This window comes from Chiroxiphia lanceolata, chromosome 1 (genome assembly GCF_009829145.1).
Source record: "Chiroxiphia lanceolata isolate bChiLan1 chromosome 1, bChiLan1.pri, whole genome shotgun sequence".
NCBI lineage: Eukaryota > Metazoa > Chordata > Aves > Passeriformes > Pipridae > Chiroxiphia > Chiroxiphia lanceolata.
In genome coordinates this window covers 135570486-135596299 of record NC_045637.1, presented here as the reverse complement: position 1 = coordinate 135596299, position 25814 = coordinate 135570486, and the positions used below count along the sequence as shown (strand labels likewise).

Here is a 25814-nt window from a genome sequence, read left to right as displayed (position 1 = left end):
TTAAGAGCAAAGTTTGGTTGCTCCCACTAACACCCGAACAGAGCAGTACAGACATCATACTCCATATGCCAGCCTCACTGTAAGGTGGCTTCATCCAAGTGCAACACATTTCCTTCAATAACTTATAACTTAGAGTGAAAAACATAGGGCACCACAATTCCACCAATTGCCCATGAAATAATAGTTTTAATGTGTTTCAGATGTGTTTTAAATAATCGGACATTCTAGTATTTATCACTTGTGTAAGGCTTCAATGTAACCACAATAGCAAGCAGGGGCCACCAGCATCACTGCTGTGGCTTTCAGAGGAATCAGCAAAAAGAGATCAGAAAAAATCTGAACCTAACAAAATACCCCCAGACATTTGCATCAGAAACAGATGAGAAAATTAAGCTGAGCAGTAGATACATATTTTTATGTATTAAAATCAGTGTTTGTACAATACCTCCAAAAATACCTTCATTTTGTTATGGGTAAAAGCTAAAGTCTGAAAAGCTCCTTTTTTTTTCTCTGGAAGCAAAACACGTCTCATCATTTGAGGCACACAAAGAATGTAAGAATATATCAATTTGCAAATGAGCTTTTTTTGTAATTATTTATTTAGATCTTCCATCTAGCCACAATCTTGTTCACATATAGTCTTCAAGAAGAAGAAATAGCTTCTAGCAGGGAAAGCATAGGCAGGTTTTCAGCATAAGATTGTTAGTACTGGGCATGAAGACCAAAGCTATCTGTGCCCACTCTATACAAGCTCTTTGTGGCTCAGCCCGTAAATGCATTGCCTCACTAGCAGGCTGCACGTATGATCTAAATATATAAGCTCTTCCCCTTGTGAAAAGAAAAAGAAAAATCAAAAAAATCAAACATAAGCTCTACATCAGGAAAAAAAGGCAATTAAAATAAGAGGAATACATGTCTGACATGGCCCAGTTCTCTGGTGAAATCAAGATTAAGAGGCATGTTTGTGAGCAAAACTAAGTCAATATTTTCAAATTGGTTTTTAGTGCAAATCTTAGTTTTACCATTCATAAAATTCAATAGGTAATTACACAACTAAGCAAATGTCCTTAGAGGAAAGTAAAAGAATAATGAATTCCCTACCTAATTATTTATAGCTATGTTTTCGAGTGAACACAGTGTAACAGGCATCAAGCCAATATTTAAAGGCAAAAAAACATATTTGTAAAACCTTAAATATTTCTGTAAGCCAGTCCATAGACTACAGCCTATTTCACAATCTAATCTGCCCTTGCAACACATAAAAATCCCAACAACTCAGGCTGCCTCTGTGATTAATCATTAAGATTTAAAATAAAACCTTGACAAAGACAGGTCCAGAAGCACAACCACGAAATATGTAATGCTATCAGAACATGCAATTTGCTTAAAATAATGTTCCCGGGAAGCACCATAGTGTTGTGTGCAAAATATTTTGCCTGATCCGTATTTTGAAAAAACCCTTGGGAACAAAATCATTACCAAGCATCAGTCAAAATAGCAACAAGTAGAGATCAGATCCAATTCAGTCTTTCATAACTAACCCTCAGAACAAGCTGCTTATCACTCAAAGCTCAAAAAGATGATGAAAACTATATAACACAATGTCCTTTAGCTCCCTAAAGACAACTGATTAAATTCAGTTAGGAGCTGATTGGAGAGAAATGATGCTTCTGCTTTCCAAATACACGACTTAATTGCCAATACAACTTCACAACAAAACAGATAGGGAAAAAAAAAAGTCCCTCTCCTGCTACTGAAAAGTCAAGAAATAGCTGCTGGCAAGTGAAAGAAAGGCCAAGTTGTTGTTATTTTTTTAAGCTCCAATATCATCAATAAATGGAGACAAAACTAAACAAACAATTTTTTATAACAAACAAATAGAACATGATCCAAAACATTCTTCTAAAATCTCTTGGGTTTTCTTAATGTCAGAAGGAAAAATTAAAATATTAATCTATATCAATAATAAAATTCCCAGCACAAAGGAGTCTTAACTGGATTGAAAAGAATGTTTTTTTAAATTTGTGTATTATATACAGATGCTCTTGCTCCATTTTAAGGCTTCTTCTATACACATTAGAAACAATACTGGACAAATTGCTCTGCTTTCTTTCAACACTCTGCAAAACAGATTTAAAAGGAAAAGATCACTGTGCACAGAATTTGCAGAGTGCATTTTCTTCTTATACAACAGCAGGAATTTTCAACCAATTGAGTAAAATTTTACTTTGTTCTCTCTCATTCAAATAAAATTAAGTTGGCGTTATTTTTACTACTGTAGCATTTGGTATGCATAGCAGGAAACTTGCCAGGTATATATTGGAGCTAGAGGGGCATATGTCCTTAATGAAATAATAAAATGCAGACACAACAAAGCTTTATCAATGTAAGCAATAGACACTAAGTCGCTCCCTCCTGTAGCAGCTCTAACTTAAATGCCCAGCAACTCTGTAGGTGCAAAAGACTGAATCCTGTATCTTTGCTCTTGCCAAATACCTCCACTGACTTCAACATACATAACATTTCTTTAGGATTAAACATATTTGTCTCTTTTATCCAGTGCCAATACAGTTCTCTGTTAGGAAATATCCACTTCCCATTGATGCTGATGACAACCTGCATACCTTTCACAGCTCCCCCAGTTTAAGGACAGGCCAGCTAAATATTACGCAAAAGCACCTTCCAAACATTCTTTCTTCTTTATGAAGAATGTAGACAGATCTTAGTGATAAATGTTCAGGACAATCCAAGGATTCTTTCTGGAGTGCAGAAGGGAGTACTTGTAGAGATGCACACAAAAGTTGCAGGACAAGTTAAGAAGTAAATGGGAAAGGAGATGACAGGAACCTATGGGGGGAAATGAGGTTGGAGGGAAAAAAGGTAGCTATAAACATCACAAGTATTGTTAAAACAAACATGTTGTGTGTATCCCATGTCTGCATCAAAACAAGTGCCAAATAAATCCACAAATCACTTTTATGCAAAAACTCACTTCCTGGTTTTAAGACAGAACTCAAACAAAATAACAGAAAATAAAGGGTCCATCATTGATTATACTGGCTTTGAATTCATTTATCCTCTCTGCTTTTCTACCACTTTCATCTATCTTGGGAGAAACACATTTTCTCCTGCAAATAAATTATTATTACAAAACAATTCTGTTCATTTATACCAGGCAAAATATCCCCCAAGACAGACAGGAACAAGCAATGTGTAGCACCAAGGTAGTTTCTGGGAAGGACAGAGCAGCTGAGCCCAAAAATGACTGCACCCATTTTGTTTAATATCTGGGGCACTAGGCATCCTGGTCATCTTGGCAGCAATTCTTTCTTACTGCAAGAGAAATCAAGCTGCCCCAGGAAAAGAATCAGAGCAAGAAAGCCTGTCGAAGATGTAGCCAAACTCTGAAATAAACCTCCCAGAAGTAACTGTGAAGAGACATTTCTCTCATACATCTGCTACAACTTGAACAGCTCTGCCTGCACATTACTTGCTTGGAATGTTTTGTGGGCATTTTTAAAAATTTATTCTGGACAATGTCACATAACATATATTTATTCATTAATTCATTTATTCATTAACATCTCTTCATTATCTTCAGTGACAATAACATCACAAGACTGAGTTTCACTTCAGCAATCTATGAAATCTCTGATTTTTCGCAGAAGCCCACTCACCTTTCAATCATTGGTATTATGTCACTAAAGTAATTACTAAATTTGGATTTATTTCATGGAAATATATAAATCTCTTCTGTAAAAATCAACACTTGAGGAAGTTACACTCCATGCTCCCTTTAGAGACTTTGGAAAGATACAGGCACACTTAAAGTATAGCTCACCAACCCTGTTTTATACATGTTTTAAAGATTTGATAAATCATGCCTCAACAGTCTTTAGAGACAGTCAGATCTCCATTGACTACAGGAGTCCAACTCAACATCTCTATATTATTTGATGATCCACCTCCTTGTGCTACACATCCTCTTTGCCCCGTTCCCCCTCATGACAGCAAAAGGAGATAAACTTGAGACCAACTTCAGATTTCATTTAGATAAACAAGAAAGGCAAAGAAAGAAGCATGTGCAGCTGGTGTAAAATAAACACTCATACTCTGCTAAAAATGTTCCAGGCTGAATGCAACATCCACGAGGAGCTAAGTTAAACAGCAACACAGAATTCCTCACAAAGATTCCTTGGAACGGGGAGATCCTGTTGCTGCTCCCAAACACGACTAGGACTGGTTTTTTCAGAGTATTTTAAGACAGGACAAAATGTCACAAATAAGTAATTTACTTGATCTGGGGTTTATACCTTGATGTTGTTTACTGCCACTGAGAAATTACCATGATCAATTAATACTTCATGCCTATGTCCAACCGACACTGAAATGCAATAGGGGCCTGACTTTATCGAATCCACAGGCTATCACAAAACCTATCAACATCGTTACACCAGGACAAAGTAGAATTTTGCAAACAGAAGATGTGTACTGATACAACCAACGCAACAACAGTGGAGATGCAGTTTTGAGATGAAGGAACATGCGTAACAAGCAAGTAGAGAGGGAGGTGTGATGCCTGCTTATGGTTAAACCAAAAACTCTACCATGAAAGCTTCCAAATTCAAGAACCCCTCTGAAAAAAATGGCAAAGTCTGTATTCACAATACCATGACTTAAATCAACGGGACACGAAGAACTGTGTTTTGGACTCTGCACAGGTTCAGTCACTGTGAAGTTCTGTGTATCATTTCTGCTCTCCAAGTCGTTGACGACCACAAGCACATCAAAACACACACTCCCTCCCCAAAAGCACAGTCTCAGTAGCACCATTCTTCAGCCAAAGACCACACTGCACTCTGGATATCCTCCCAGATACCTCTGTCAGCCAGACTGAGCTGTCTCCAAGCACCCACAGTGGGCTGGGATCCCCGTGAGGTTCCATTTGGATCTCTCCTTCTGAGGGAGAGACACGCAGACACCGGCCATGGGAGTCTACAACACCCCCTCATCTTTGACAGGCTTCTTTCAGCATCAGTGCAATGGGGACAAATGTTGCCAGGGATTTCCCCTCCAAACTATGCCTCAAAATAACACTGGGATGTGGGAGGAAAGCAACTAGGTTAACACTGCCTCACACAGGACTATTTTAAGTAGGAAAACCCTGAGGATTGATAGGGTTTTGATTCTTCCTCCCAAATGTTGCCACTTTAGGCACTCCCATCAGACTCTGCCTCCTCCTCCAGCTTTAATCACCTTTAATTAGAGTAACAAAAATAAGGAAAACTACTATACATGGAAATGAATGAGAAATGAAAAAGTATTTTCCTGCCAAGACCAAAACAATAGCAACCAAATATTTTTCATTGTGCCGGGACAGGCTTCTGCTATTTCTCAGGCTACAGTGTCACTCTTTGATTTGACAATTTCCAAAAAAAAAAAAAAAATTACTTGAACATTTACATCAGTAAATCATCCAGTCTTTCAGAAGCTGAAAAACCCATACCTGGCGTACAAAACTGTTAGAGGTAGTGTCAGAAGATGTACTCCCATCTGATCCTTTAAATCTGTTTTTCCTTCTTGCCCCTTTACCATAAGACTGTAAAAAATAAAAGAAAACAGAAAAAAACACAGATTAGAGAAACAGCATTACAGCATTAAAGCATCAGTTTGTGTCGCACAGAAAGCTTTCAGTGTCTCCTAGGCAAGCAGGGATTCAGATTATCAGCTTTATGACAATCAATAAGCAAATTTTCAGTAAGTAACTGATGGGATGTGAGCAAGTGCTTGCCAGGTTTGGTCAATTGAGCCCTAAATGCTTTGCTGTTTTTGGTTTTCTTCACATTGGGGTTTGGAAAAGCATTTATAGACTTGTATAGATGTAGAATTATTCAGTCAAGTCACAGTGATTAAAAAGTACAGTTTGTTTTGCAGCTAGTTTAAATAAACAAGGTAGGAAAGGAGATACTGGAACAGTCTCCAGTACACCACAGCAATGAGCCAAGTCAGCTGAGGGAACACTAAACAGCAAGAAGTGACCAACAACTTGTTGATTGAGATACAATCTTATAACACAGGGAGAGTTTACAATAATGTTTTTTTTTAAAACTTGAAGAAAGTAAAAGCAGAATAATAATAAAAAAGGAATACAGGTGTAACTGGAAAAGGAATAAATGCAACTGAAAAGCAAGGCATCACTTTTATCTATCAGGAAGTTAAAAAGACATTAGGAGAAAGCTATGGTTTGCTTAAGCAAAAATTTAAAACCATAGTTTAGAAACATAGCAAACGTGTTTGTGTCCCTCCCCCCCAAAAACCCCTATTTGTTCTGTGCATTGAATACTGATCATCAATAAATACAATTAAAATAAATTTTAAAAACGTGAAAGAATTCAAAACTATGTTATTTGCAAACCCTTATTTATGTGGTGACTGTAAACTGTGCCATGACACCATCTCTGACCAGCGTATCCTCCCAGGTATAGAAAAGTCTCACAGATTTGTTCTGCAGAATGACATTACAACACAGCCCTTCCTATGCTAGTCCAATTGTTTAAGTTCATCTAAACTTACAATAAAATTATGTCTTGACTATTTAAAACATTATTTTCCTTGAGGCTGATAAATACAATTTTTTTCCTCACTCATCGTGCTGCTGTAAAGGTCATTTTACTAATCCATCTCTCTGGATCATGACTCCTCTCTTTGAATACCTCCCACAGTTCCCTGAAATAAACAAGGTCTTTGTCTTCTCTTTCAAGGTCTGTGTTGGCCTATTCCCAATCTTACCTCTCATCCTGCATTCAGCACCCAACTTTCAAATTCCACAATAACTCAGGGGAAAAAAACCAAAACAACACAAAACCAAGCACCAGTCTCCATCCTCAACATGCTAAATTTTCAGAAAGTAATTTCATATTACTTTCTCCCATAATACTTTGCAGTTCTTCTCCCAGGGACAAAAATTCCTTTACAGAAATCTTGTTGTTCTCCTTTAAATATATAGCAAAAAAACCCCAAAACTCTTGATAATAAGGCATTAGTGTATCTCAAAATATTATACTAATAAAGGAGATTATTTATCCACTACTACTTCCCAGGATCCCAAGTCCACGCATCCACATCCTGCTGTTGACTTTGGTCATAAGCCGCTCTTGGTCTCAGGTTTAGGCACAATGAGAAAATTATGATCAGCTTACTGGAGAACATGACTGTGCATGCATTACAGCACAGAACTCCTGATAACCTGGCCCTAATACAGCAAACCCTGGGATAAAACCCTGCCTGGTGCATAAGGTGTGTCCTTCCCTGGGCCTGAGCAATCTTCAGAGCACCATGCTAAGCTTTGGGCCTGAGTCCTCCGGTTCTCATGGTAGGGAAGGATGGGCTACAGTGGCAGCTCCGAGAGACACTTAAAATCTCATACTGGCAGATTTTTCAGATAATGACTTAAAAATCTGAACTGTTGTTCTTAGCAGTAATAGGTACGGTAAATATGATGAAATATTTTGCAATTTAAGAGTAACTGAGGAGGACAACATATAGTCACTACAAACTTCAGATCATTTGACAAATCCAGGTAACTTGCCTCCTTGAGATGCAAGAGAACAATATCAAGTTGTATCTGGACCATATTGGGTCTAGGCAAGTTTGGAGCACTGGTTGAAATAGAACATACCAATCTTTTAGAAAGGATGTCTCAAGCAACAATAGTTCTGTTAGCCTGATACTCTCAGTAAAAATAATATCTGTTATGTCACTGGCCTAACAATGACCTACAACAACAGCAATGCTTTATCCCTAAAAATACAAATTTATGGGAAAGATATTTTGCCAAGCTCATATGATTTTTTCAAAACTGTAAAACAGCCACGTAAGAAATTTCTGAAAGGCACACAAATTGATTCTACACATGCTGGTTAGGGCGGAATCATAGGAAGATCAGCATGCTACTTTCTGAAGAGTCTAGAACTGTAACCCAGTAGGTCTCAAAATGTAAAATTAAATTTCAACGAGGAATAGTTTTACAGGGTTGCATTTCTAAAAGAAATCTTTGATAATAGAAGAACTTTTTGATAATAGAAAGGTCTTCATAGATCAATAAGAATACAAAGTAGGTTGAAACCACCATTACCAGCAAATTCTTCAAAATATTTTCCAGTTACGGTTAGAATAGACAGTTCTATCAGAACCATCTTTTTCCACATAATATAATAAAATATGTCACCTAATATAATATTAAAGTACCTAAAATACATTAAAAGTATCTTTAATAGCAGTAGTTCCCACATACAACAACATCTTAAAATCAAAATTAACTCTTAAAAATGGTTCTTATTGAGGTAACTGACTTTGTCACTCACAAACACTCTGAACCCCTTTTCTACAATTTTTGTGGAAGTAAATAAAAATGTACTAAGGAAAAAACCATAGAATTTCTAACATTCTCAAAGGAGCTCAAGAATATAAAGCATTCATATAAACATCACACTATACAGGCAATTTCGTAAATGGTGTATAGTATTGTGTGATTCCCAAGGAGATACTAGAAAAAATGTATACATATTCTCCTTCATGTTTTGTTTGTATTTGTCCCCAGTTTCTACAATATTATTTTATTTAAAGTGTCATAGTGTTCACTTTTATAACACAAAAAATTATGACAAAGGCAAAAGAGGGACTGAGTCTAGAGTGATGAGGACAAAACAAAGAGGAGAATAAAACCATGTTACAAACACAGATAAAATGCACACCTCTCTATCTGCATAGCAATGACTAAAAGCATTTATTTCTGGAAACGTCACACAGCAAATGCAACTTACACTGAAACTCACCTTGATTTTTCAGTTTGAGAAGGTTTTTTTTTGCATGGCAGAACATATGTTTTTGTTCTAGTCTTTTATAAGTGGAAACTATTCAGAAGCACAAGCTAAATACTGACCTTAAATACAAAAAAACTGTTGACATGATGGCAGGCTGTGGTTGCAGAGTGTAGACAAAGTCAGTTTTACACCGGCTTCTTTGCACAGACTGATACTCAGAGGAAAGGGAGACAACTTTGGCACAAGGGAAAACTGGGATTTGATGACTCCTTTCATTATTTTAAAAGGATGCTAATCAGGGACTACATTTGTCTTCTATGCCTTTCAAGCTTATTCCCACAGTCAAAAATGCACAAAACTTTCTTCTGAAAATAAGTCTTCCATAAACAAAACAGTCTTGAATATTTTTAAAAATTATTAACTATCTCTGTCATGTGGAGACTCATGAATACTCACCCTGTCACAGTCTTTATGTTTTGCTTTTTTAAGTGTACCTCTGTACAAAAAAAAAAAAAAAAAAAAAAAAAAAATCTACCAGTTGTTTTCAATTCTGGGAATAAAAGAAAAAAAGAAATTTTTTTAACAATGAAGCCAATATGTTACTGTGATTTTCATATTAAAATTAGCTGCCTTATCTGTGTTCTGTTCAGCAGTTGGCTGCAATTTAGTAGCTAAAAATAAAGGGCTGAATCATGATGTGTGGACATTGGCCAATAAAACCAACAACATGAGGTAATTGTTCTTAATCTATATGGTACCCAACAGACAACCACTGGAGACCAAATGCTTCCGCACCCCAGTATACAGTGCCCAATGGTAACAATCCCAGCCCCCAGCAGAGGAGGGTGCCTATGGCACACCAGCATTTGCCCCAGCTAATTTGAATACAACTGACTCCAGTCCTGCAAAGAAGCCTGTTCATATAAAAACTTTGCTGACAGGAACATTCTAACTGGATTTTAGCAGAACATCTTACACAAACATAAAGTTATGTATACATTTAAGTGTTTACAAGATCAAAACTGTAGCTTGGTTTATTAGTCAGATCTGTGAAATTCTTTTAAAATTGTCTGAGCTGCCAGAGACAAGAAACAAAACACACACATTTATGTTCTACAGCTTCTCAAAATACCTGGCAAACAATGTGAAATCTCACAGAAAAACAAAAACAAAAACAAAACAAAACAAAAAAACAAAACAAAACAAAAACCCCCCCAAAAAAACCCGAAAACAAACCATCAAAGTATCTTTGTAAAAAACATTTCATCAACAAAGTCTTTAGAAAGTAAAGTCTCTGCTTTCCAACTCTGACTAGAAAGTACATTGTGCAATCATTATTCAACCCATGTAATCAAATTAAATATGGGAATCATCTGAAGCGTTAAAGGCATACATAGCAGTTTTCAGATAATTAACAGTTTTATATACATTTACTTGTTATTGCAAACAGATGAGATCAATGTCACTCAGTGAAACCCTTTCATACTAATGAGGTCCTGCCTCAACACATGAAAAGCATGCATCCATAACATTTAATCCTCTAACACACATGACAAACAGAAGGCATGGTTTATCCCTGTAGGCAAAATACTATCATCCGGAAGACGAAATATAAAACATTTAAAATTACCAACTATCTACATCCAGGGAACTGATCTTCAGAGAGAATTTTAAAATGCCCTTCACCAGTAACCACTCTCATGGTATTTTATATTAAAGTAGAGTGAGCCTGAACCCTTACTGTTTATTATAGGTAAAATAGCTCCTTAAAAAAATATCTTACTGGTCTCATTCCAAGAATGATGAAAAGATACAGAAGATTTAGGCAATAGAGTCACTGATGTCAAGTCAGATCTTTAAACAAAGATGCAAGACAGAAATTGGAGAGAAAAAGAAAAAAAATCAGAGCTAGAATGTATCTTACATTATCTCAGATGAATAAGTGACCAATTATAAAGATCAAGAGAACACCTAAAGGTAAAGAGTGACACCCCTAAAGGATTAGAGAATTGCTAGAAATGTCAGAAATGCAAGAATGAACTAAGTATTTTTCCTTCCCAGGCCAAAGCTTTGAAAATAGTTAAAAATGCCCATGTTCTAGCCAAAGGATAGCAACCCGGGATAGTGCAGAATATACACATCCAGCTCTATCCTCCCCTTAGAAGAATAAGCCATTGCCACTTTAAACAATTCCTTACAACAAGGCAACAAATGTTTCCGTAGCTCAGCCCCCCTGAGCCCTCTCTGGTCCATGGCCAGGCTTGTCTCCACTCAGAAATGATACCCTTCAGCTACTGGATAGTGTAGCCTCCAGCATCAGCTGCGTGGCTGCAAACCCCCACATCCTCACTCTACAGAAAGGGATGTGAATATTTCTGATCTTAGCACCACAAATCATACTAATCTCATAAAGGAGATGAGGTCAGCCTTCTGACAGCGCAGCCAAGGGCTAGAAGTTGAACACAGACCTTGATGATGAGCTCCCCAGCACTCCACAGCTCCCTTCCGTGATGGGAACTTGGAACATAGCAAAATATTCTGGGTAGCCTTTGTCTCAGGGCTGGGGTTTCAGGTCATCCTACATGGCAAACATTAGTGCAGTTCTGTGACAGGCACTCAGCCTTGTGACACACCTTGAGCAAAGAAGTTGCCTGAGCAGCACAGACTCCTGTCCCCATAGCAGAGAAGAATCCCCAAGTTAGGTTTTGAAACCTGGATTTCTCTAAACAAACAACATTTGCTATAAGGACACCATTCAGAAAAGACAGGGTTTCCCTCCAGGAATCCTATCAAATTGAGGATCTCCATATACAGTCATCAAGTTCATGCAAACTACAGTGATGAGTTTGCAAAGTCCATTCCATAGACATTTTAGAGAATCCTCCACCTACACCAAAAAAAAAAAAATCCATAGAAACAAACAAACAAATTATTTATTTCTAAAAACTTGCATACATAACACACAAATAAGTATTTGACACATACTTCTTTTTCCCCCACGTAAAAAGGAAAAAAAAAAAAAAAACAGTTTCTACTGAGAAATCTGTAACAGAGAAATCTTAGATGCTCTTTTCTGCTGGCCTGTGATAAAGCCTTTCCAACACTGCAGCTAGAAATAGTCGTATTCTCACCAACTCCTACACTCCTAAGCCATCTCCCAGTGCTCTTACCCTGGCCTCAGACCAGGTCACCTGGCAGTTTCCATCTGCCAGACAAGAAGCTGAGAACTTGGCTTGCTCTGCTCCTCCACAGTGTCTTGGAAACCCACTCCAGTGCAAACCTGTTGCACATGTATCTGTAATGCCAGTGATGAAGATATCAGCTCCCAGCAGCAGAAGGTGCTGAAGCTCATGCCCAAACCACTCTGTGCTTCCTGCAGCTTTTTAAGATTGGCAACTACAGTTGCAGGCCACGTGCCTGCACATACCCACCTGCTCTCCATGGGTCTCTTTATTTCTCTTACATGAGCAAACAGAAAAAGAGATCTGATTCTATGACAGAAAGTTACTTGGAGGGAGCAATAGCCAACTATTGGGCAAACACTGAGGACCTCTGCTAAGGGTCTGCTGCCCCGGGGACAGAAACCAAGACCTTGGGGGGCAGAGAGGGTGATTTCCATTGCTTTGTTTTATTTGAAAGCTCTTCTATCCTGGCATAGGAAAGAACTGAGTAAAAGAAGCAGAAGAAAAGTAACCAAGACTCCAGAGAAGCCAACCTTGGAAGAGTACAGGAACTTTTCATCAGTAACTGTCTGAAATTAGAAACATAGAGACAAAACAAGACAAATCCAGAGACTGCCTCTGGAAGACAGTTGCCAGATACAGAAATAAGTTAGGACTGAAGCTGCTGAATTATTTTTGAGGGATTTTACACTCTAAGAAAAAGTAAAGAAAAATTATTATAGCCCATATATGCTGATCATGTGCAATATCCAAATGGAATATGTCTCAGGAAGAGATGAGCATGCAAAATCACTTTTTACTGGTAGAGTTCAGGACAAATAAACCCAAAGAGCAGAGGAAAATCATCAGAAAAGTAATAGTGGAAATCGAAAGGGCTTTCTTCAGTGAAGGACTATTAAAATTTATTTTTGTCAGTAAGGAGTACAACACTGAAAGGAGATTACCACATTGGGAGAGAAAACACCACCCCTTGCTGAGAACCATGAGAAAGTCCAATGAATGGAGGATTTTATCTCTGTATATACTCCACCGAGTTGCTGCTACATTGGATCTGGATTCCAGGGATGCTGCCAGAAGAGAGTAAAACCTTCCATGCCTCTATAATGAATGGGTACTGTTATTATTTAAGTAATAAAAGTGATATAATTCTTGTTTGTTTATGGCTTACAAAGTATTCTTGTAAGTCAGTACTGGGAAATACACTGTTGCAAAATGTTTGTTTGAAGAATAGGTAAACACGCATGAATTGTGATACATCCGGCTGAAAGAAAGCAGCAGAGGGCAGTGTGATTAGTTTGCTGAGAACAAATCTCTGGATATTCTTTCCATTCCTCATCATCACAATACAGGTAGTGAAGGGATGGTGCTATGCAACTGGAAAGGTAGCTGGAGATTGAGGAAGGACAACAGTCAGTCTAAAGGCCAAATAACTAAGCTGATATTCTAGAATCACCACATGCACATCACTCTAAAATTCATACTAACATCAACTGTATTTGATACAGGAGGAAAACTGAACAAGCCTGTCCCTAGCCCCATGCATTCAGTTTACCTTCAGCAGTGCAACATGAAAAACTAGTCAAGCACTCCAGGGAGAATGAAACCTTTAGACTTGGAAGGTAGAAGCACTTAACAGTACCAGGTGATGGAGGAAATCTAAATGCAAGTGAAAGAGTTGAAGAAAACAATCCAGAAGAGAATTGTTTTCATTTAAAATGTGTCAGGTTGTTAGGACCTGCATCAACAAATGATGCATAAGAAGGCAAGAAAAAGAACAGGAAGAAAATAATAATGAGGAATAGGGGAGAATTCATCTAGAGTAAGATACCTTTTCCCTCCACAAGATAGTCCGTAGTTGCTCGATAGAAGGTTTCATTATATCTTCTTTGAAACATCTTGTGTAATTTGCTGATCTGATTTGCTATGACTGCTCCTAATGCACAATACAGGAAACTTTATCATAAGAAAATAGCAATAGAAATTGAATCTAATGATTTCTGGGGACTGAGGGACTTTGAAGTAGGATCATAAGAAAATTATATGGAAGGGAGAGGAAAAAAGAAGAGAGGCCAAGAGTTGCCATGAAAGGCTATGTTATAGTATAAACAAATCAACATAGCATCTGGGTTAATTAAAGTTATTAAATCAAATATTCTACTAATTCAGATTCCTAAAATAAAGGGGGGTTCTTGAAATTAAAAACTAAAAAGAGGAGTTGAGTTGATTTTGTTTAAAAAAAGATACTGATCATCAGTGATGCATTTGAACAGAGTTTGCTTCTTTTATGATTTTAGAAAATCACACATGTTAATTTTATTACAAAAGGGCTACACCTCAAACTACCATTTTTCATTGACATATCCCTGAACATTGTGAATAATTCCACAGTGTAACTGTTAGCATGTACATTTGTCTGGATAAAACTGGACATCTGAAAATATACTGCAACCCCATCTAGACTAGGATCACAGTGAGTACCTAGAACTATGTTTTTTATAGTAATATGGAACTAAAAGCCACAGATAATAATAATACAGAATAATGCACCAATACCTTGTTCCCATTGCAAAGAACTTCCCAGGGACAATACAGTATTACTGTAATGATCAACACCCAAGGAGATTTTACTTTGTTTGCAGATCTTGTTAGGAAAATGCATTATGAAAATAAAAAATAGATTTTACACAGAGGCTATCTAGGAATATTTCACACATTTAACTACCTTTTAAGTGTAATAATTCCAGAATGTTAACTACGTTCACTCCTTTTGCCACAAGTTTAGCCAAAATGGATGGACAGGCACAATCAAAGACATCGACCATGATGTACAGGTAAGCTAAAAGAAATCTCAGCTTTGCAAAAATAGAAGTCTTGGATAAGAGAAATTTTGAGGCTTGTCACAACTTTACAAATGCTCTTCAATTACATTTTGCTAAATCGTAATTCCCAGAAGTAGTACTTCAGAACAAATACTTTTAGGAGTGATATCACTCCATAAGCTCGCATATTGAGGGTTTTTTCCCTGACACATTACTCGGCATGAAATGTTTCTAGGATTCCTACTCAAGTACCTTGGTGAAAAAGATAGTGGTGTGCATAGCTGAAGTACCTGTAGGCAATCTACTTGATGATTCACATGTCCTTATTAAGCCTCTTCTTGTCACTGGGAGTGTGTTCTAAAGCAGCAAGATTCTACAATATTGATTTTTTTAAAAATCACATTAATGGAGCAAAAATTCAAATAAAAATAATTGTCTCTCAGTGCAGTGCATGCTAAGGAATTTAATTCCATTGTTATTCAGACAAAGGGCTCTTTTTCTTCCATAATCTTATTTCCTCTATACAAAAGGTTTATGTATGACTAAAATTAAGTACCTATTGAGGAGATATGATTCCTGTTTTGCCTAATATCTTTGATTCCAAAACTGAAAAACATTCCTGAAACAAAAAGCTGCATTATTATTGTCTCAAGAAGTGAATCTTTTTGGCTATGAGTGTTATGTTCAGAAACCTCTTTTATAAAACAGAATCTAAGTTTATTACCTGAAACATAAATAACATGGGTGTTAGCAAACTATTCTCCCTCTCTAAACAGAGGTTTTTTATGCCTAGTTAAAAGATGAGTGAGAAATCAATTTTATGATCAGTATTTGACATTTGTCCACAGCAGAGAGGCACCATATGACTTGACAGTTGCCGATTCTGTGCTTAGGGCTGAAAAGATATAAAAAGGGGGGGATTTGTAGGTCAAAAATTAGTTCCCTTGCCACTGCTTCTAGAGAAGCTGGCAAAGCATATGGCCCTACTGAAATGTCTGTTCTGTGCTTGGAGGCTGCAGACAAATTTACATCCAAAGAGACACTTTTTCTTTTTTAGCTTAACCTAGTCTCTGCTTCAGTGTCTGGATTTTGTTCTATTGTCACCAGTCCCCAGTAAGTAAAGATCAATCAGCAAGTCTTTTGACAAACTGACAGCATTTTCCTCTGTCAACGGAGTACTTCTGGGATGAAACTCAAGCACCTTCTCAAATAAAGCATCTGAGATAGCTGTGGCAGCAACAGTAAAAACTGCCGCCTCAAAATGAAAAAAACCTGTGTCCTAAAAGAACATACATGTTTGTAATTTAAACTGCACACAATCAGATTTTACCACCCTTTTACTGGGTTTAAAAATAGCACCGTTGTCTTTGTAGCCAGCTATTGCAAACTCAAAGAAATTATACATTCATATAATAAACAGGAACAACCTTTCAAAATATAAAGTCTTTACCAAGTGTGCAAGCATCCATACCCTGCCTCCCTCACATCACCCATCCACCTGAACACTGTGCACATGGACCGACTTATTAAAATTTCAGAGATGACTGTACAACCACCCTTCTGCACAGAAACCGAGCAGCTTAAATCTGCAGTGTGCTCAACACCTTCAGCCTTCCCAAAATTCCTGCTCAACAATCGGCGTGAATCGCCTATCCCCACCAACGCAGACTGCCACCAGCCCGTGTAACAGATAAGTGAGGTTTCAGCAGCGCATGGTAAGCATCAGGTACAGATACAACAGGTTACTGAAACAGGGGAAAATAGCCGTAACCTGTGAGCAGTACATGCACAGAAGAGCAGCTCAATAGCAACGTATTCTTACATATCCACCCTCCAGACAATCGCAAGGTTTTCTTGACTTACGACGCTTCTACGGCACAGAGCACCCCATGTATGTTAATTACCAGGCATTTGGGGGTGGGGGCGAGAACAGGGGTTTCGGGCGCCTTAGAGGAGCCGTGAAACTTTTCTGACGGCGGGGACCGAAGTTGAGGACGGGGAGCTCCGGCAGCCCCACCGCCCCAGGGCGAAGCCTCCGAGCCCAGCCCGGCCCCGCGCCCCCACCCCGCTCCGGCCGCAGCCCGGCCGAGCCCCGCGGTACCTGCGCTGCCGCCGCCGCGGGCAAGGGGTTGTCCAGCAGCTCCATCTGCACCTCCTGCGCCGGGCTGGGAGGCGATTTGGACATGTCTCTCTGGACCATTGGCGAGGAGAGCGGGCGGCTGGGCGCCGAGCCCCTCGGCGGGACAGAGCCGAGCCGAGCCGAGCCGAGCCGGGGCGGCAGGCGCCGCTCAGCGCCCGGCCATGCCGCGGAGCGGGCGGGCGGCCCTGCCCTGCCCTGCCCTGCCCAGCCCTGGCTGTGCCGGCGGGGAGCGCGCTCGGCGCCGGGGGACGGGGCAGCGCCGGCGGCGGGCGCGGGGGAGGGCAGGGGGCGGCGCTGGGGAAGAGAGAAAGTGACAGCGAGCATCTCCCTCCCGGCAGCGCAGGGCGGGGGCGGCGCCGCGCTCCCTGCAGGGCTCCCCGTCGGCCCCGCTGGATGCGCGGACGCGGCGGAGTGGCCAGCGGGAAAGTTGGAGATGGGAACCGGGGAGGGGTCGGGCCCTGCTTGTCCTTTCAGCCCTGCCGGACATCTCGACCCTGGCCGCAAGGCATCGCCTGCCTCGGCCCTCGTCTGAGCCCAATCCATGGTTTTAGTGGGGAAACAGGCACTTTCAAAGATAAAGTTCTGTAGATCTGTCGTGTTGATACGGTTTTTGCCTGTACTTGGACCTTTCCGTGCACATATCAACAAGGGATGAGCGAGATGAAACCAACCTTCTAATTTTGTACAACCTATAGCAGCACAATCTCAATCGTGCCATCGGTACCCCACAGGAGGCTTTCGAAAGACCTGTTCAAAACCCGACCTGGGAAAATCGCCTTCCACCCCGAGATGACCTGTCATGCCTAAGAAATCTTTGTGACACCCAGCTTAATGACTGTCTTGATAAACACTAAACCCTCTGACCCCCTAAAGCCCACTCGTAACCTTGTTACTTTTCGTTTTGATCACTGGGTTGGACCTAGCTGTGCTCCATGCAGCATGAGAGGGAAACTTAGGTTTTCAGTATCCCTTCGTGATTGCTTGTGAAATCTCTTATCAGCTGATTGTAAACAGTGAAAAGGCAGTAAAGAAACTAAGTGGACTAATGCCATATACTTAAAATCACAACCATTACTAAAAGCAATATAATAGTCACTTACAGGAAAGGAAACCAGTAAAGCAAAGCCAGCACAAAAGCCAGATCAGTTTCGAGACATACTTTCATGCTTTTTCTCAATTGCATGGTTGATTTATTTCATTTTTCATAATAGCTAATAGATTTTCTCTCTACATTAGCTTACCCCTATGGATTTTCTCATATGAATAGTGAAAATCCTACAGGAACTGCCCACTTTTTTTGTGAAGAAATTGGCTTTCTCTGCAAGTGGAAGCGCTCCAAGGTTTGAAGAAGCTTGAGAACTTTCACTTGTCCAAAAAGTTTCACATTTCATTTTGAAATGTTGTAGTAGTATTCTTCAAAAATAATTTCTAAAATTTTGTTCTTGTCCATGGCAAAATAGAACCTTAATTTTAAGTGAAAAGAATGTCTTTTATGTGCTTAACTTTCAAAAGATGCATACTTCACCTTCTAATAGAGGCCTCAAAGCACTTATTTCTTTGTCACTTCAAATTAGATTGTTTTAATGGAATTACTTTTTGTGACCATCATCGTAATTAAGGAACTTACTGAAAAACCTGAACACAATATTCCTGTTAATGATTGCTGAGTGGGGTGTTGTTATCGAAAGATGTTGTCTTTGACTTCTAACACCTTGATTGCTTTGGAATCATTTACCCTTCTATCATACTCTAGGAAAGGCACTTGATGATCTGCCATGATTCAGTACCTTTACTTGGTAGATTTTCAGGCATCTGTCAGAGATCGCCTGTTCTCTCTCACACAGAGAAGGGAGTGGAAGTTATTTAATCATGTAACAGTGGTCCTTCGTATTCCCTTCTGAATTTTCACTTTTTAAAGGGTGTATAAGTGACAGCATTTTTTTTCAAGCATACCATCCTTCTTTAAGAGTAGCAGTGACCATTTTGGAAATATTATAGTTTCTAAAACCATAGATTGCACATCTGGATTGAAAGGGTATTTCTACTCCCTTATAAATTAGAGCTTGAATATATCAAACAAAGGTAATTTTTTGTGTGCTTTCTTATATTTTTATAATTAATTTCTCTTTTTTTCTTTCCTTTTTAAAAATATAATGACCATGATTTTGCTTGTTTATATACACGCATATACGGGCTACAGAAAGCAGGAAAAAAGTTTTTAAGGCACAAATAAACAGAAGGGAAATCACTTACTTAAAATAAATATAAATATTTATGTTGTACATTTTTCTCTAAATAAACCCACACGAACCCCCTCAACACACACTAATGACATCTGAATTTCTAATAAGTTTATTTTGCTCTTCTTCCTGAGGAAAAACCTTCTACCTAACTGTTCTTTAGCAGCAATTATAATTTGTTGCCTTGATGTAATGAGTGGCTTGAAGATTAGCCTAGAAATACAATTGTAAGTGTCTTACTCTGCTTCACTCCTTTTGTCTAGCAGTTGATCAGTGTTCTCTAACCTTGAAATGTGCGGTGAACACATATACATGTAGTCATCTCTCTGCATCCTGTTTTTGGCCACATCTGCTCCAGGATAAGGATCAGTGTGTAAAAACAATATGCAGAGGTCCTAAATTGCTTGTTCTTTCTCAGGGGGAAAAGCAACATGGTATGCCTAGCCACTGCTCAACAGAAAACCACACTGCTGCATTTATTTACACTTTTATCTGCAATGGAGAGGTGTCGTGCATGCTTATTTGCGTTTAGCTAAACATGTAAATTTTAGAAAACCAGACAAAAATAGAAGCTGTTTTGTTTGAAGTTGTTTGTTTGTCTGTTTTGCTTTAAAAAAACAACCCCAGACCTTAGGCTGACAAAGAAGATAACCTGATTGGGGTGCCAAAAAATATGTGGGTTTGTTGCATGAGAGATTATATATTATTTTAGAGCAAGGAGGACTACATTACTTTGCAGGTTTAATTGTTCTTTACCACCAAGATGAGATTGTGGTGTCAGCACCATGTCCTAACCTTGTATACATGTACAGCAAGTATAGGTTTGGTTTAGTCTGTAACTCTCATTTGAATGTGCAAAAACAGGCCTAGGAGGGTTGGCTGATATTTGTGCAAATGCAGCTAAAAGCTTATAACTGAGATCCAATGGATTTCATTTAAAACTTGCATAAATACAGATCAGTGAGCTTACAATGACTCTTATGAAACTACTAAAATGCTTCTAATTGAGCATATGTTTAAAGCCCTGATACAGCATATTTCTTTAGGACCATCAGTTAAAAAGAAATGCTGGCCATCTATTACTGTGTGTCACATCCTGCTTAAAATCCATTGTAGATAGAAATTCAATATTGTAAAAAGAAGAATTCACTTGATTACCTGCTTTTAATATCTGAAAACAGACATAGTTCATCTTCTTCTCCAATAATAAACTGGGAGCTGGCTGTCACAATTGCATACTGAAGGGATTTCTCTTATTTTTGTACTTTATCTTTCACACAAGTCTGAACAAAACCACTCCAAACAGGCTCACTTATGAATCCGTTATCAGTCTGTATCAGAGAACAACATCATCTGGCTGAATTTAATGAACTAATCCATTCTTCCACCCTGTGTTTATTATGTTTTATTCTTTAGGATATAGGCGTCATGCAGCAAAAAAGTCTTGATTGATATTGTTACAATATATTCAAGGGAAGATGGGATCGGAAGGAGTAAAGTTTCTACATGATGGAAGATAGAAGCAAGATATAAACACTGGCTAAAATGCTTTTAATGCACAGAAAGGCTCATGATACTTGAAAAAGCCACAACAACTACTAAGCACATATTTTCAGCCCTTTGCAAAACGTAACCAAAAAAGGCACACTCCTGCTTGCAAGCTGTTCACTTTGTGAGAGGCAAATTTGCTGTCAATGGGTTGTATACAAAGTTTATGTTTGATTAAGCACTTCTGCAGAAGTTGCTGGTTTCAGTTGATGTTTTCTTTCCTTTTTTTTTCCCCTCCTGTCATAACTGAGACTGCATATCTCCTTTTGTATTCCCAGTCCTTACCAACTATGGTGTTCCTATTTATAGCATTATTGCTCTCTTATTATTAAATACTTGAATCACAAGAACACAAAAAGTCTTTATAGCACTCTCACCCACAAATATGCTCAGCCTGTGTGACTTACTGACATGAGAGAATACTTTTAATAGACCATGCGGCCTATGTCCAAGGGTAGCATCCGAGGTCTCCTCATCTCCTTGAGGGTTGCCTTTCCTTCAGCCTTCATTAAGCCCTGCGCTCAGCTTGGGCTTCTCTGCTTTTGGGAAGACGTTTTATTTTTCCACCCAAAAATCACTTATTTGTGGCCCTGAAGCAAAAATTCATTCACAATAAATGGTGTAAGATAAGACAATGACAACCTCTAATCTGTGTGAGGATTGGAAAACCTTCAAGGTGGTTGACAGTTAACTCATCATTACCAAGGTTGTTGGCGGTGCTAATACGCCTAGGAGTTTACAAATTCTTTGCCAATTTAGGCATGCACAGATCTGAAGTGCAGATCGCTGATGGCACTGCTCCATGTTACCATCAAGTCGATTTTAACAGTGAATATTTGCCAGATGTCATTCCCCTCCCTCCTTGCCTTGGCTGTGTTAACCTGATCCTCCATGGCACACACTTGTGTCTCTGAGCATGAGGGACTCCACTCCAGAACTAAAGGTAAAATGCAGCAGAAAATTAATTACCTTTCCACAGGGTATATCTGCTGCTTTACCTCCATGAGCCATCCTACCATGAAGACCGAGTAGTGCAACTGCCAGGGTGAAAGGGGGAGACAGCAGGAATACACAACTCAGAGCAGGGCTGAAAAATTCCTTCCTGGCAGCACACCAGCCCTTAAAGCAGCTTAGCTATAAACATTAAATTGCAAACAGGGTCGGTTTTGAGAACATTACTGCAGAATAAGGTTCATTTGGTTTCACAAAAGTAATTTTTGGTAAGTACTTTGAGTTTATGTAGCAAAAAGAGGGCAAAGAAAGACAAGTCTTCAAACTTTAGGTTGTTACTCCTTTTTCTCCCTTATTGCTAAGCCTCTTTTACTCATCCTTCCCCCAATTTTTACAAAAATAAAGGTTCGAATTTTGTAAGAAAACAATTCTCAATGAAGCACCCTTCAAGTTTCATAAGAAAAATCATTCTGAAAAATAAGATATCAGTAGTCATATTAATACCATGATGTAAATCCTTTAATAGCCACAGTCAATTAATTGCCATCAAAACTATCTTATCTATTTCCAGAGAAAAATTTCGGAGGGAAACCTTTTTTCCCCTGAAACACAAGATGGTGCATAAAGCTTCACTATATTCTCTGACTGTGGTGCCTTAAATTTTAGTGAGATAAGTGTCATTGAAGTGTCCTTCAAAAAGCCTAAGAACCAAGTTTTTACTGAAATAATAATTTTCTATTGTAACATTGCAATGGTATTCCACATGACTTCTCTAGAAAAAAAAACCAAAAGCCTAATAGCAACATTGTGATCCCAGTGCAAAGAAGAAAACAGTGGCAGTATCCATAAAATTTACTCTGTATTTTGAAACTAAATATATACTTTTATAATATTTTGAAACAATGTGTTTTAAAATACACTCTCGAGTACTTCCTATGACACCTTTCTCAAATCTGTATGGTTTCCTTGTATTATGAGATACTAAGAAAATGAATTTTCTCTCAAATTTACCCTGGTTTATTATTTGGAGGAAAAGCTCGAAATAGACATAGTATTTTTTTTTTTTTCCCTTCATGATGGAATTACACTGATAAAAATAATAGGGAAGGGTCAATTTTTAAACGAGTATCTATTAAAAGAAACAGCTAATGTACTGGTGTCTAAACCTGTGCCACCCTGGACATTAAAAATCAAACCATGCTGTACTACTATTGTAGTCAGTGCATAAGCTTCTGCTTCCAGTGAAAGCTATGGTGAAACACATCCATATTCACTCTTGGGTTAGTTTTCTGAATTGATATTTCTGAAAAAGGCAGCAAAGAACACAAGTGATGAAGCATTGCTCCTTCAAGGAGGGCATTTCAGGCCATCAGTGATCTCATAAAGCATCTATAAAAACCTGAATCTTTAGTATTACTCAAAATAATCCCTTAATAGGAAATCTGATCAGGACCTGCTTTTCCTTATGGTGTTTGCGAAATTCTGCGGTCACTGAAGACACGTGTCAGTGACAGGCTACATCACCTCTGGTGTGCCATCTGAAGTCTGCCCAGGTGAATTCAATAGAGAGAGCCAGCTCCATGGCAACAAATACTAAAGAAACAGCCTGTTAGCCAGAGACCTAATTCTACAAAGATACGTGGAGCGTATTCTAGCACAACAGGAAGAAAAATAATTTCAGAGAGTGATAATGAGCAAAGCCTTAAAAAATTTCCTCCTGAAGAAAAGAAGTGTATCATGGTCTCTGGTAATGAACCATAAAGGATTTTTCCTGGGAGTAAAATATATTCAGGATGAGATTTTACAGCCTTTGTTTGGACAATATTCAGATAAATTTCACACAGTTGTTTTGTTTCCTTTCTTTTTTTTTTTCCTAGTATAATCAGTGTGACTGTTTATACACTCAAAGCTCATGAAGTCCTACAATTTTTCATGCTCACCTGAAGCATCAAAAACCAGAACCATTCATGTTCAGCTATTACTTAAGCTCTAGTTTTCCGAGATTTGTGAATGAGCTTTATATAAAGGCACCAAAAGGAGTCCTGAAAATCATTCATGGAAGTAGCTTCATTGACTTCATAGAACCTTTCATGAGCTACAAGGTGCTCTACTTTAGTCTTCAACTGGATGCCAGAATCCCACATGTGTTTTCTCACATATTTCAGTATGGCTCATAAATACTAACAAAACTCTTACTTCATGAAAATTTAACACTTTATATAAATTAATGCAATATTTACTGTAGCAAATACAATTGTATCTTCCAAATGCTTACCTACTATTCAACACATAGCAAAAACCCACGTTTTCATTTCTAGAGGCTGACAGAAAATATTTAGAATAGATCAAACACACAAAAAAAGACATGACTGTGTATTAAAGTAAGTCTCTTAACAACTGAATAACACATCGGTGAATGGCTGCTTGCATAATTAATAAGGCCAATGTCATAAGAATTAGGTATTAGTGTGAATCTCAAGGGTTTGCAGTTTGGTTCACTGTGAGGTTGTTTCTCTGAGAAAAATCTCTATTGCATGGTCTTACAAAAAAACAATACTGTTTTATTTAGTTTTGCTATATATGTCACCCAGCATAAAGGAAACAATGACAGTAAACACAGTGAAATAGTCAGAACAGAAATTTTAGCTGCTTGTAGCCAAACCATTGTTTGTGAATCAACTCCTGAACTCCTGCTGTTTTAAATCCAGTATGCTAATTTAACACAAAATTAATTCTTGGTTCTCACTTGTATGTTGAGTGTAATCATTCTCCAAACAGTAGCCATTTGGCCATCTTTTTTTTGCTGAAGCAGCAATGTCCTAAAGCAGCAAAGTGGCCAGCTGAGTGTGACCCACTCAGTGATTCCAAATTCATTTGCTGTGTAGTTCCTTCTGGAGGAAACATTAATTTGTCTGCAGTGTTTGTTCAGCCACTAGTGTAAACTAAAAAGGCTTTTATTAGGAACCTTTGCCAGAGTAAGTGTACTGGATAAACTTTCTTTCTTTTTTTCCCCCTAATTAAACAAGGTTAAAGTTGTAACAAGGGCTTTTACATGTCGTTTTCACCAATTAGCAATGAAAACAGACTTCACATGAAACTATCTACATGAAGATGATGTAAAAGAAAGAAATTTCTTATATCCTTCTTGCTCTGAGATTTCAGAAACAGAAGATTAGATGCGGTTCGCAAGCGCTCCTTCGCACTGCAGACTTAGATCACTATGTAGCTGAGTGTCTGCTCTGTTTTTCTTGGATTGTACATATACTGTTGTACAACAAGCTCATAAACTCTTTTTAATTAGCATTCATGTTGCTGTTTGCCACTGCAATAAAAGTTTATTTACCACAGTCTACTATACTGTTTATATAATCTCTTCATGTGCATAGCTACATTCTCTGTGCTGTAAGAAAATTCACCCCTCTTCTGTATTTGCTACTGTGCTTCAATGGAGAGGGAAAACCCAACCTTAAGAGAAGTGTCTCTCATGCACAAAGATGTGTTCTGGTACATTTAATGTTTTAATTATTCTGAATGTCTTATAGAATTAGTAATTTTGTGAATGTCTGGCACTGCAAAATTTAAATTTTTAAAATATTTTTATATATAATGTTGATTAGAAATAATACTTTAATTAGCCAGTGAAATTATAACTTACAGATCAGGAAAAAAAATACAGAAGAGTTCAGTGTTTCCAAGGTGAGAATATTCTGGCTTTTTAACCAAAATAGCCACTGGATAAATTAAAATGTCCTTTAAGAAAAGGAATCGAAATTCAGAATATTCCAAACTTCTTGGATTATTCAACCATCAGACTAAAAACCAATATTTACTCTTCCTTTCATTCCTAGTCCCAATAAAAAGTGTTTCCAGTACAGACCATTCATGATCAGAGGGACATAGAATAACAGAATGGTTTAGTTTGGACGAGACATTTAAAAGTCATCTGGTCCACCCTCCTGCAATGAGCAGGGACATCCCAACTAGAACAGATTGCTCAGAGCCCTGTCCAATCTGACCCTGAATGTTTTCAGGGATGGGGCATCCACTGCCTGTAATGGTTACAGGAACCTCCTGACAGATAAATGACGTGAATCTAAGCAACCTTATAGCTG

At 38.3% G+C, this 25814-nt stretch overlaps 1 protein-coding gene across 7 annotated transcripts in view; it reads right to left on the bottom strand.

Annotated features, from left to right (window-relative positions):
- Positions 1–17127, bottom strand: part of CACNB2 (calcium voltage-gated channel auxiliary subunit beta 2) — a 250153-nt gene extending 233026 nt beyond the window's left edge. For all 7 annotated transcript variants that reach the window (XM_032678280.1, XM_032678290.1, XM_032678298.1 and 4 more), the window contains exons 1-2: positions 16925–17127; positions 5507–5599 (exon numbers count right to left, since the gene is read on the bottom strand). In XM_032678280.1, the coding sequence (XP_032534171.1) occupies positions 5507–5599; positions 16925–17023 (192 nt within the window). In that variant the 5' untranslated portion in view covers positions 17024–17127. The remainder of the gene's footprint in view (positions 1–5506; positions 5600–16924) is intronic.
- Positions 17128–25814: the final 8687 nt, after the last annotated feature.